Genomic DNA, 14,595 nt, shown 5'->3' on the forward strand with positions numbered 1-14,595 from the left:
CATGATCTGTATCAGTATGATTTCATGCATTGTGCTGCTGCCACATGATTGGCTGATTGGAAAATTACATGAATGATCAAGTATATAGGTGCTCCTAATAAAGTGATCAGTAAGTGTATATAAAATAAGGCATGTTTTATATTATTAGTACCTTACTGTAGTCTGTACGAGTTCCACCTGAGTTATGGACACAGTCATTTATTTCAAGGCCAGTCCGTGTAGAAAATTAGTCTATACTCATTTTTGCGGCTCTATAGCCTGGTATACTTCGGGTATTTTCTTGGCCACAGGCTTTTCTTGACCTCGTAACAGGTGTATTTAATTAAAAATCTTGTACAGTAGCACTACTTGTATTGTTCTCCACTTGATATATTGCTTTGCTTGTATTTCCTCATTTGTACATCTCTGTAAAAGCATCTGCTAAATGAATAAATGTAAATGTAGATAAATGTATTTGTAACATGACGCAGAATTAAAAGGAATAGATTATGGAGAGTTTGCAGCTGGGTTATACAATTAGATCAGCAGTGCAGTCACATCTGCATAATAAAATATTACATTTCATACTGATATTTTAGCAGAACTAGCAGTCTCATAACACTTGTGTACTATTGAGAAGAAGACAATAACAGCAGCACATAAGCCCTATTCAGATTGGATTAGTTTATCAGGGGGACGCCTGTAATACAGTTTTACACTGACTACAGGAGGAGTGAGATTCTAGCAGGTTTTATTTTCTACAAACCCAGACATGGTCATAAGATCACGCTCCGTTCACAACATGGTGTCCAAGCAGTCAGAAAGGTGCTGAAGTGGAGAAGACACACTGGCTCTTATTTCAGTTTGGGATTAACCAAAGTTCAGCAGCAATTTGAAAATACAATAAAACAATAATCACAAAGTATATGAGAAGCATTTTCCATTCGGTGACTCGGGCAGTGTTGAATATCTCAAGGAGGGGCTCTGATACACTAAATACAGCAAGTAGCAGCAGTCCAACAGCTTTTATTTCCAACACGATGTGACATCTGCATAGAAAATCACAGATGTGTATCTGGACTAAAATGATCAGATGAGCGCCGAGTTTGGTGAGAAACAGTACAGTAGGTAATTCAGTCTGGAGTTTTCTCTGAGAAAAACACTGATATGGCCGATCTGGACGGAAATAAAGTCACAGAGGAGCTCCTGTAAAAAAGGAAATTACCCCAGGACCTCATGTACATCTAATCCCATCCAAATAGGGATATACTTACATCCTACCATACTCCAAGGCCCCGCCCACACATACAGTATATGGATGTTTTATGTATGTATTTTTTCTCAGCACATTGGCCTCTCGTCCACAAAAAAAGGCTCTTAAAATAAATGTATTTGAAAATTGAGAATGAAAAACTATGTAAACTCTCATCTTCAGTAAGTAGTTTATGGAGCGAGTGAAAGTGAAGTGTGATCATGTGATCCTGCTGAGAGTGCACAGACAGAAGTACACTCGGACATGGAAGCTTCAATTCACAGCAGCTCACACTCTCTTAATAAGCATATTGCTAATAATGTTTCACACGCTAAGGTTGGCCATTGTGCTCTCTGTTAATGACACACTCCACACACATTAATTACAATAATGCATGTAAATAGAGGTCTATATGTTTATAGTTGTTCCTTACGTAAGTTTCTGCAGTCTGTAATGTGGATCCTGCAGCAGAGCCGAGAGATGCTTCACTTTGACATGTTCAGGTGTCTTGTATCTCAGATCCAGCTCCGTGTGCAGTAAGGGGTTTTCACTGAAAATGTTAGTAAGACACTTGTAGGCTTCCTCTGCATCAGCACTTTTCAACAACCTGTAAAGAAAAATGATATCAGCAGGTTAATAACTGTGTAATGAGAGCAATATGAAACTGATTTTTATGTGCTTTAGCTGTGCTTCAGTTTCTGTTTTCAGTGTGGATCCTTATCCAGCTATATCTGTTCCAGAATCATAGCACACTAATCCTCATTTCTTAATAAAATATTCATTATCAGTCTTTACTGTTACTATTTATAACTGTTCAAGCACAAAACTCTATCCAGCACTGTTTCCTGGATAATCAGCAAACCCACTTAACATTACAGTGGGATAGAGTGACATCAAATCATTCAAATTAAATCATTCAGCAGAATTAAATCATTTTCAAATGCTAAATGCTAAAGTGATAGAAATATAGCTGTTTATGGTTATCTAGATCTTTTTTTTTCTCACCTCAGTGTCATTAGTTTACAGTGTGGATCCTGTAGTAAATCAGTGAGCAGCTTCACTCCTAATGCTCCAGGGTCGTTCTCTCTGAGATCCAGCTCTATCAGGTGTGATGATTTCAGAGCTTCAGCCAGAGCAGCGTATCCTTCCTCTGATATACTGCAGTCTGAAAGTCTACAACATTTGATGGCATTACTAACAGTCTGATGTCTGATTAAAGCTTTATATTGTATTATTTTTCCACATGTAGCCTGTGTTTGGATTCTACATGTAAAGTCACAAGCTCTTATGTAAGTTTTAAACAGCAGAACCAGAAACTCACCTCAGTATCTGCAGGTTACAGGGCTGATGTTGCAGCAGTGCACAAAGCTTCTGCACTCCAGAGTTTCCACATTTATTCTCACTCAGATCCATCTCTCTTATGTGTGCAGAATGAGAATGAAAAGATGAAGTCAAAGCAGAACAGCCTTCTTCTGTAACACCATAGCTCTTTAGCCTAAAGATAACGGGTAACAGTGGAAAGAAAATCTTCACTTTAAGCAACAGTTTTATCCCAAGGTTGATCAGTCAGAGAATTCACATGAATCATGCAGTGGTCAGATTTAGTAAAGTGGTACGCAAAATATAAAATAACCAGATTTTTTCATGCATAAAAATAAGAAATGTAATTTTATATTAAAAATAACATTACAGTACACACATGAGTTTCTCAGGTCTGCAGTGTAAATCCTCCAGTAGAGCAGAGAGCTGCTTCACTCCTGAATCTCCTTTTATTTTTCCACTCAGATCCAGTTCTCTCTGCAGTAAGGGGTTTTTACCCAGAACCTCAGTCAGAAAATCACAGGCCTTCTCTGCATCAGCACTTTTCAGCAGCCTGCAGCAGGGGGACAAAAGTAAATTACATTAATAGCACTTTCAGAGTTCATTTTATCTTTAGTCTCGTTAATACTGCAGACAAATCCATTAGCCATGGTGTTGAATCTGCACTAGACATGGCACAATATCATTTTCTACAATCTTTTTTGCTTTAAAATTGTTAATTCATAATTAATGCACTTTATTTAAAGGAGAATTCATGCAAAAACATAAGTGTGTGTCGGCAGTGTGTGTATACTACCACCCTTTTTTATATTCCCCATAAATCAGAAACAGTGACGTCACATTGGAACAGGCCCCGCCCATGACTGGTGACTGACTCTGCTCTATTAGTATATCTCCTCCCCTGAGTGAGCTGCACACAGTGCGCCATGTTCTCCATGCTGGAGCAGCTACAGTGATGAGAAGAAGTGTTCTGTTGTTGGCTGTAAGAATGAACATAAGAGTCTTCATGTACTCCCGGCGTCAGAGCCACTGAAGACGCAGTGGAGAGGTTTTATTTTTAAAGGAAATGTGCCCCACCCTGTCCAGGGTGTACCCCGCCTTGTGCCCGATGCTCCCTGGGATAGGCTCCAGGTTTCCCCATGACCCTGAAAAGGAAAAGCGGTATAGAAGATGGACGGATGGATGGATGGAAATGTGCCCCCAAGATTACCTAAATTTGTACATGTTTGTGCGAATCATTTCACACCAGACTGCTTTATGAACGAGGGTCAATACAACACAGGATTTGCTGAAAAGTTTATTCTCAAGCATGGATCAGTACCAACTGTCCGTGATCCAGCTTCATATCCAGAAGACGTAACTATCACACTTTATATTTTCTGAATGTTTGCAAATCACCTTTCTGAAAGTGCTTGTTAGCAGATTCCACGGCTAATACGGCTAAAGTTACCATTGTCTCTGATTGTATTCACAGAGACCAGAGCTATGTCCGCATTTTTATTTTTAACCCGAAAATGCTTTCAGTCTGTATAATTCATATATATAGCACTGAACACTGGTATTTACGGTGTCAGTCATACTGGTTCTCCTGATTTGTTGTTGCCGATGTATCCGAAGCACGAGCTGTAAGGGCACAGTCCCCTTCTGGAAAGGGGGCGGGGAGCAGCAGCTCATTTGCATTTAAAGAGACACACACAGAAACACTGTTTTTGCTTCCATCCAAAAAGGGGCATTTACAGCACGGTCTAATAAATGATCCATGAGCTGAAACTTTACAGACACACCTGAGACTTATATTACATCGTTTAAAAAGGGGCATAATAGGTCCACCTTAAGATGGTCACATAACACTACCATACTGAAACTGTGTGTGCGCATGCATGTTTGATCATGGCATACAAACAAAAATGAGGCATAAGTTTACAGCATTGCATGTTCTCTGTATTTCCATGACCATCCACACTGGTGGTATTCTGGCACAGAGAAATGTAATTGCTAGAAGGGGCAGATTAGATTAAATCAATTACTAAGAGATATACAATCATTGGCAATCTTCTTATAGCCTAGGCCATCTTTATGTAGAGCAACAATTCATTTTTTCAGATCCTCAGAGAGTTATTTGCCATGAGGTACCATGTTGAAATTCCAGTGACCAGTATGAGGGAGTGTGAGAGCAGTGACACCAAATTTAACACACCTGCTCCCCATTCACACCTGAGACCTTGTAACACTAACAAGTCACATGACACCGGGGAGGGAAAATGTCTAATTGGGCCCAATTTGGACATTTTCACTTAAGGGTGTACTCACTTTTCTTGCCAGCGGTTTAGACATTAATGACTGTGTTGAGTTATTTTGAGGGGACAGAAAATGTACACTGTTATACAAGCTGTACACTCACTACTTTACATTGTAGCAAAGTGTCATTTCTTCAGTTTTGTCACATTAAAAGATATAATCAAATATTTACAAAAATGTGAGGGGTGTACTCACTTTTGTGAGATACTGTAGTTAGGTTAAGAGATATAGTCTGACAACTACAGACCTGTTTCCCTCCTCAATTTTATTTCCAAAATCCTTGAAAGATCTGTTTTTAATCAACTCTCCATTTTTCTCACCCAGAACGACCTCCTGGACACCAAGCAGTCTGGCTTCAAAAGCAATCACTCCACAGAGACTGCTTTGCTTTTCATCACTGAAGCCTCACAGAGTAAAATCCCTAGTGTTGAATTAACACCTATAGTGTTTATATGAGTCCAATGGACTTATATAAACACTGAAGGGTGTGAATTCAACACTGTGGGTGTTAAATCAACACTGGTCATTTTGCTGTGTATGACTAGCAAGAGCAACCTCTAGATCATCTGTCCTCATCCTGCTCGATCTCTCTGCTGCTTTTGACACTGTGAACCATCAGATCCTCCTGTCAACTCTCTCCAGCCTAGACATCACTGGAACGGCTCTGCGCTGGGTGGAATTATATCTCTCAGACAGATCCTTAAAGGTACTGTGGAGGGGAGGTATTTCTGAAACTCAGCAGCTCACAACTGGAGTTCCTCAGGGGTCAGTAATGGGTCCACTGCACTTTTCTATTTATACTACATCTCTGGGGTAGGTGATTGAGTCTCATGGCTTCTCATATCCATCCAGCTCCATTTGTCCTTCCAGCCTGATGATCCATCTGTCTCTGCACGAATCTCTGCTTGCCTGTGGGACATATTGGACTGGATGAGGGAACACCACCTTAAGCTCAACCTGGCAAAATCTGAGCTACTCATCATCCCAGCCTGCCCCTCAATCAACCACAGCCTCACTGTACAGCTCAGATCAACCACACTCAAGCCAACCAGGACAGCCAGGAACCTCGGGGTGATTCTTGATGACAGCTTGACCTTTACAGACCATATTTCAAAAACTGCACGGCCCTGTAGGTTAATCCTGTAAAACATCAAGAAAATCAGACCCTACCTCAGTGAACAGGCCACACAGCTACTAGTCCAGGCTCTTGTTATCTCAAAACTGGACTACTGCAACTCACTACTCTTGGGCCTCCCAGCCAGCTCCATCAAACCCCTTCAGATGATTCAGAATGCAGCAGCACACCTCGTCTTCAACCAGCCCAAGAGAACCCGTGTCACACCCCTCTTCATCTCCCTCCACTGGCTTCCTGTAGCCACCCGCATCAAATTCAAGGCCTTGATGCTCACCTACAAGACCTTGTCTGGAACCACACCCTCCTACCTCAACTCTCTCCTGAAGGTTCCCTCACACAATCTGCGATTGATTAACAACCGATGCTTAGTAGTACCTACTCAGCGTGGCTCAAGGTCCCTTTCCAGAACCTTCACACTAACTGTCCATCATTGGTGGAATGAACTTCCAACCTCAATGTGGACCGCAGAATCTGTCACTATCTTCAAGAAACAGCTAAAGATCCACCTCTTCTGTGAACACCTCACTAACCCCTAAAACACCAACCCCATATTATCCTAAAAAAAAACCCTAAAAAACCCCAAAACACCTACTTTGGCACTTTGCTTTTCTAGAACTCAATTAAAGATCGTGTACAGTAGCACTACTTCTATTGTTCTCTGCTTGATATATCGCTTTGCTTGTATCTCCTCATTTGTAAGTCGCTTTGGATAAAAGCATCTCCTAAATGAATAGATGTAAATGTACCCAGAATTCTCCCCCCATTATTTATTCCATGATGAATTGAAACATATGTAGAAGTAATTTATTTTCTAACATTATTGGTGTTCTGAATTAGTTTGTCATAATAAATCAGATAAAAATACTAAGAACCCCCTCCATTGCACAACTCTTGATTAGTGCTATGTTACTGGGAGAGCACAGGGAGCTCTGAAGATGAAGAGAAGCGCTGAACAGCAGACTGTTTTACATCGCTGGTCAGAGAGGGACAGTAAAAACAATATTAAACATGTACTCAGAAGGAGGCAGGATACCATGGTGTAATCTAGATAAGGACACTCCACATATATTGTAGCTAGCGAGCTAATTCATTTCGATGTAGCCATAATTATCAATATAATATGTTATCGAAAAACAGCCTTGTGGTCTGTTAGCTACATTTTATTGTAATGGTTCCCATCATCATCAACAACAAGGTTGTTCACACTGGATGTGGTGTCACACCGTCTTCTGTTAACAGATGGCCCAGGTCTATTTTAGAATGCTCCATTAATATTAATATAAAATAATATTGGGTAACATACCCAGTCACACTTCAAACCCCCCAAATATCCAAACCAAATCTACACCCATGATTCGCCCTATCGTCAGAAGATCGCTAAATCGAATCCCGACAATGCCACAGACATCCATAGCCGTGAGCAAAATTGCCCATGCTGTATGGGTGAGAGAGGCGTACTCTCTTTCCCCTGTCAATCACTGCTGTTCCATCTGTAGATCACGCATACAGAAGCAGATACATAGTGCTTTTCTCCAAGTGTGTTACACTGCACAACTGTGCAGGAGGAAAAATACATCAGATTCTCCAGTTTGTGAAACAGACACCTCACAGGATTATTAAATAGTGACTGAAAAACACCAGTCCCATCTTTAACAGTGAATATGTGACTCTGGGAAGCTGCCTTCTAGTCATAGATTCAAAGAAAAGCCATAATTGTAACCTGCCAATAAATGGAAAAGGTCAAAATGGGTAAAAGAAAGACACTGGACAGAGGATGATTGGACAAAAGTGTTATGGACAGACAAATCTAAGTTTGAGGTGTTTGGATCACAGAGAAGGACACTTGTATGGCTCAGAACAAATGAGAAGATGTTGGAGGAGTGCTTGATGCCATCTGTTAAGCATGGTGGAGGAAGTGTGATGGTCTAGGGATGCTTTGGTGCTGTTAAAGTGTTAAATGTGGACAAGGGAATCTTGAACAAGGTGTTCATCATTGTAAATGCAGATTAAAATGAAGGTCTATCCCCTTTTAGAGCCATGACTAAAGCTGCTTCAGAGCTGAATTGGTATTTAGTGGCGTTGATGGAATTGTTCTAATTAAAACAGTCAGTTCTATTTGTTAGTAGTTATTGTAGTGCATCGAAGTCGACTTTCTATTGAAATAATTATTTCCACTAATAAAAGTGAAGTATATATTGCTTACCTCAGTGTGTCCAGTGTACAGTGTGGATTCTGTAGTAAATCAGTGAGCAGCTTCACTCCTGATGCTCCAGGGTCGTTCCCTCTGAGATCCAGCTCTATCAGGTGTGATGATTTCAGAGCTTCAGCCAGAGCAGCGTATCCTTCCTCTGTTATACTGCAGTCTGAAAGTCTAAACAAAGGACAAAATAAATGCTTGCTTATTATTCCATTTCTGCAGATACATTTTTATAGTTCATGCACTTAGCACCGACCCCCATAATATTCTGTTTTTCCTGCTGTGATTTTCTTGTTAGTAATGTTGGCAGCTCTACAACAAGTAAAGCTAGAGATGTTGTATAATGTACAAACATTCTCTCTCAATAGGAGAGATGAACTGACCTCAGTTTCTCCAGTTTACAGTTTGGACTCTTCAGTCCAGCACAAAGCAGCTTCACTCCTGAATCCTCTAAAGGATTCCTGCTCAGATCCACCTCAGTCAGCTTGGAGGATTCTGAGCTGAGAACTGTGTATAAAGCCGAGCAGCTTCTCTCTGTCAGGTTACACTCACTGAGCCTGAAAGGAGAAAATGACACATCAGAAAATGTATCAGATGTTGGTATCGGTACCAGTATCAGTTACAACGCATCCCTATTTAGGATGAATAAATTATAAAGAGTAGTTAGGCGTATTGTTGTGAAATCCACTCAGAACAGCTCCTCTCATTCCTAAACACTGAGTTTAATAGAGAAACAGTTTTTACTTACAAAACTCTTGTGGCTTCCTGGACAACTGGTAGCAGTCTCTTAAAGCATTCATCTGACTTTATGAACTTCTGTAGCTCAAACACTTCCAGATCCTCCTCTGATGTCAGCAACACAAAGACCAGAGCAGGCCACTGAGCAGGTGAGAGTTCAGCTTCAGAGAGACGTCCTGAGCTCATGTAGCTTTGGATCTCTTTCACTAATGAATCATCATGTAACTCGTTCAGACAGTAGAACAGATTGATGGATCTCTCTGGAGGTGGATTGTGTTCTAACTTGGACTTGATGTACTTAACTATGTCCTTTTGGCAGTTATAGCTGTTTCCTTTGTGTGTCAGCAGACCTCGAATGAGCTCCTGATTAGACTCCACTGAGAGGCCCAGAAGGAAGCGGAGGAAAAGATCCAAGTGTCTGTTGTCACTCTGTAAGGCCTGATCCACTGCACTCTTGAGGAAGTCAGACATTTCTGATATGGTGAAAAGACCAGAAAGAACAGTGGTTTGTTCTTTTGTTGGGTTTTTGTCAAAGAAGCAGAGAAATGCATATAATGCAGCCAAAAACTCCTGAACACTCAGATGCACAAAGCTGAACATCTTCCCCAGGTGGAGTCCAGACTCTGTTCTGAAGATTTGGGTACACACTCCTGAGTACACTGCCACTTCTCTGACATCAATGCTACACTCTCTCATGTCTTCCTCATAGAACATCAGGCTTCCTTTCTCCAGCTGTTGGAAAGCCAGTTTTCCCAGTGCAAGGATACTCTCTCTGGTCTGGGGAAGATCAAGGTCACATTTCTGATGGTACTTTTGGTCCTTGTGTTTGATCTGAAAGATCAGGAAGTGTGTGAACATTTGAGTCAGAGTCTTGGGGATCTCTCCACACTCTGCTTCACCCAACATTCTCTCTAGAACAGTGGCTGAGATCCAGCAGAAGACTGGGATGTGGCACATGTTGTAGAGGCTTCTGGAAGACTTCATGTGTATGATGATTTTATTGGACAGGCTCCGATCCCTGATCCTCTTCCTGAAGTACTTCTCTTTCTGAGAATCATTGAACCCTCGTACCTCTGTTACCTGGTCTACACACTCAGGAGGGATTTGATTGGCTGCTGCTGGTCGAGTGGTTATCCAGAGGAGAGCAGAGGGAAGCAGATTCCCCTTGATGAGGTTTGTCAGCAGCACATCCACTGAGACTGACTCTGTCACATCCCACAACATCTCATTCTTCTGGAAATTTAGAGGAAGTCGACACTCATCCAGACCATCAAAGATGAACAGGACTTTGTAGGTATCACTGTCTATTACTTCCAAGTCCTTAATTTCAGGGAAAAACTGATGAAGAAGGCTCATCAAACTGAGATGTTCCTGCTTCACCAAATTCAGCTCTCTAAAGGGAAGTGGAAACATGAAGATGACGTCCTAATTCGCTTTCCCTTTAGCCCAGTCCAGAATGAACTTTTGCACAGAGACTGTTTTTCCAATTCCAGCTACTCCTTTAGTCAGCACACTTCTGATGGACTTGTCTTTAAAGAGATCATTACGTTTGATGTGTGTCTCCTCTGCTGCTGGTCTCCTGGACGCTGTCTCAATCTGTCTCACCTCATGTTCATTATTGACGTCTCCACTCCCACCCTCTGTGACGTAGAGCTCTGTGTAGATCTGATTCAGAAGTGTTAATGTCCCATGCTGTGAGATTCCTTCATTAATTCTTTTACATTTATCTAGAAGTCTGGATTTGAGCTTTCGCTGATACACATAGGCCAGCTCTAACAAACAGGAAAAATGTGATGGTCATTATTTTAATGTATGGATACTATCCACAGTGTGAAGATCAATATTAGTCAAAAACTGAAATTCATTCCTAATAAATACATAAATATGATGTAAAAGAACCAAAACATTAGGATTATCTCTGGGTCATTTATTTGTTTAAAAAAACTGTATTCATTAGGATAAAAATCAGTATGAAAATATAGACCGGTGGCCCAGTGTGTTATTTAAAGTGATAGAATATTGTAATAATCTAAAGCTCTTACTGATCTGCAGTGTGTGAGCGAGATCTTTCTGCTTCATGTTCTTCAGGATGTGCAGTGTGATCTTCAGCACACCCTCTCTGAAACAGTGCAGATCCTCCTCCTCCTCCTCTTCAGAGCATGCTGGGGAATCAGCACTCAGTAGCTTCTTGAACCTGTTCAGCTCATTCTTCAACAGAGTGATGACTTTGGCCTCCAGCTCCTGATTTAAACAACACAATAACATAAAATTACTAAATAAATAAATAAAAATGCTACATAACCTGTTATATGATTTTATACCACATTGCTGTTGAATTCTGGATTCTGATTGGTCAGAAGGTGTTAACTGGATTCATTTTCTCATTCTAATATGTTTAGTAACAGCTGATTTACAGGGACTTGTACGGCGAACGCTCCACATAAATAGATTTTAAAAATATGAGTAATTGTTAATATAGTAAAGTTTTCTGTAAGGAGATGTTTATTTAACATTTATGGAAGGAGTCTCCAGTGTCAGCACTTTGTACGTCAGAGGTAAAGCTGTAACTTTAAAACAGACTGAAATGCACTTTTGTCTGATTACACATAATGCTGCTGTAACTGTAAATTGTTTACTATAAAGTTCACTGTAAATTACTTTAATCTACTTTTTAATGTTTAAAGAACACACACACACACACACACACACACACACACACACACACACACACACACACACACACACCTTGAATATGGACTCCATCCAATTTCTGCAGTTGATTTTTGGTTTCTGTTTTTGGTTTCTGTGGATAAACAAACATTGTAAATTACTCTTTTTTAAAAACTTCAGCACACATCCTACAGCTCTGGTCCACACAGCTGTGATATCTGAACCCCTGAAACTCCACACACACATGGAGAACTGGCTTCGGGCACAGGAAAGGCAGCAATGGCACTATAATATGTGTTTCCAGTTGGGACAATTTGCACCAGGAGATAAAGCACTTGTTTACCTTCTCACCTCTAGCTCGTAATTACTTATGATTTCTGACAAGCAGCAAGAGTCCTTCAAGGTCACATGTTGGGTTGGGGAAGTCGGCTATGAGAGGGGATAAATATGGTATATTCACCACCACAATTTCCTCAAACAGTGGTGGTTCCTGTTGCTCTGGCAATGATGGTGGCAGAGAGAGATGAGCTGTGGCTCAGTGCAAAAACATTGGATCTCACTCAGAACCCATTTGGACACCAACTCTAATCCTCGTATGGAGCAATGGTTGCCCAATTGCAAGCCAATTTTTATTTTTTTTTTGTGTGGGGGGGTATTTTCTCCCTGCCCTACTAGGTTAGGTTTGGGTGTTGCACTGATCTAATGGAACACAACACTGAGACTCCTCTGACCTCTAACCACACACCCCTTTGTGTGTGTCCAGCCGTACTGCTTACAAGAACACAAAAAAAAGTGGTTCAGAATGAATTGTGAAAATGTTAGATATTAACATCAAATAAAACTGTCCTACAGAGGCTGGAACAGCCCAAGCCAGAGTGTTCAGTCACGCCTTGTACTGACGAGCTTCTGGAATGCCTGGGTACAGCTCGTTTTTATTCTATCCTGGAGTTTACCATGGGCTATTGGCAGATTCCCTTATTGACAAACTTTTCCTTTTCTACCCAGAAACCACAGGGGTGCTAACTTTTGCACTCACGTGTAGGCATAGCACATACAGTATATTAAACCTACATGACACAAGACTAGAATAAGTGAGAAGAAGAGAGGAATACCTTTCCACAGAGGATGTTCCATCTTTAAAGTTGAAAGGAGTTGGTATTGAGTGGTCACTCTTATAGGACACACAGCTGGATACAGGTGAGATAGGCCTTTCCTTAGTTTCACTAGAATGAAGAAAAAGTTGTTTTAGATATTTTTATCTATAAATATAGTGATTTATATCTTAGGATGACATTATGTAAATACAGCTACAGAATTTCATACTTCTTTACATATCCTAATTTGAAAGGAGCCATGTCCAGAGCGCAGTCAGTCATTACATTGCACATCCGGAGCAGAGCAGAATGAAGACCTTGCTTGAAGGACTCTCAGGGGCTTGGTATCTTGGCAGTATGGGGTTTATATTTTCAACCTTCTGATCAGTAGTCTAGAGTCTTGACCACTGAACCACCACTGTCCTAACTATGCTAATATACACTTAATGTTAGAAAGGCTTAATACCCTAACAGTGTGCTGGGCTTTAATTACTAAGTGCTTATTAGAACCACTGGCTCCTTTAGGCCAAGACACTGCCATTATGAGCGGCTTTAGAGAGGAGAACACATGGGGCTCTCCTGGATGTGGTGCAACTAGCAAACAGACATATTTTTGGGAGAGGTGCTTTCCAAAGTAAATTTACTAAAATGTAGTAAAAGTTTCACAGTCAGTTATGTTGTATAACTATATCATTAAAGAGAAATTCATCAAATCCATGTTCCAAATCAGATGCCAGAGTGATATAACTGGTCCATTGCTCCTTTATTTAAAGTCTCCAGAGTGCCAAATGGGGTACATTACTGTGCCGTCAACGTCCCAATGACTGAACATCATGACGTGATCAAGGTATTTAGTGGCAACGTGGCCTGCTAAACTCTTGGTGCCTTACAAGGTAGATAATTATGTGCTGGAGTGCATTATAATGCATTAAAAGTACATGCTCGACTACTTCTAAAACTTCCTTCATTTAACGTAATCTCATATCTCACACTATTAATAGGAAGAACATGAATAAATATGAATAGGAACAAATGAGAGGCTGTGATTTTAATGAGCAGGATAAAGGAATACCTGTCCACAGAGGATGTTCCACCTTTAAAATTGAGAGGAATTACCAGTGAGTGGTTACTCGTAAAGGACACACAGCTGGATACAGGAGAATTTGACCTTTCTACAGTTCCACTAAAGAGTAGAGGAAAAATTGCTTTAGCAATTCTATCTACAAAACACTGTGAAGCAGATCTCAGGATGCTTCCTGATTCCCTCAGATTGTATAATTATTAATCAGCTGCTAAAGCAATAATGCATTTAAAAAAAATAATAACATTAAATTCTGTACAATATTTCAGTCAGAACCTCCTCGATGCAGAACTTTTAACACATCCTTTATAAATTTAGGTTAGTGCATGTAGATTTCCTTTTTTAAAATTTAGAACAATCAAAGGTATCAGTAGATTATATCACATTTTTGCATTCTACATGCTTACCTTTGTATCATGTGCTGGTCCTCTTGAAGATTCATTTCAGATGTTCTGTGTTCCTCACACTCCCCCGACATTATTTCAGAAAGTCTAATGTCTGCGGTCTCTTAGAATTAGTTTAGCTGAGTCCTGCTGAGATAACAACAGGGGAATATAAAATTGGCACAAATAAATTACTAATATAGATACTGTAAAACCCCAATTTTTATATATATATATATATATATATATATATATATATATATATATATATATATATAACCAAATTCCAAAAAAGTTGGGACGCTGTGCAAAACGTAAATAAAAACAGAATTCAATGGCTCACAAGTCTCATAAATCTATATTTTATTCACAATAGAACATAGAAAACATCAAATGTTTAAACTGAGGAAATGTACAATTTTAAGGGAAAAATAAGGTAATTTTGAAT

The 14,595-nt window shown here is 40.1% G+C and overlaps 1 protein-coding gene across 1 annotated transcript; it reads right to left on the reverse strand.

Annotated features, from left to right (window-relative positions):
- Positions 1-970: 970 nt before the first annotated feature.
- Positions 971-11,196, reverse strand: LOC128606870 (NLR family CARD domain-containing protein 3-like). Its single transcript, XM_053623379.1, is given in 8 exon segments — positions 971-1,838; positions 2,237-2,404; positions 2,553-2,726; positions 2,931-3,104; positions 8,188-8,355; positions 8,565-8,738; positions 8,930-10,691; positions 10,962-11,196. Coding segments are annotated over 8 exon segments (3,021 nt in total). The 5' UTR covers positions 11,185-11,196; the 3' UTR covers positions 971-1,660.
- Positions 11,197-14,595: the final 3,399 nt, after the last annotated feature.

The sequence above is a fragment of the Ictalurus furcatus genome, chromosome 4, assembly GCF_023375685.1.
Source record: "Ictalurus furcatus strain D&B chromosome 4, Billie_1.0, whole genome shotgun sequence".
Lineage (NCBI taxonomy): Eukaryota > Metazoa > Chordata > Actinopteri > Siluriformes > Ictaluridae > Ictalurus > Ictalurus furcatus.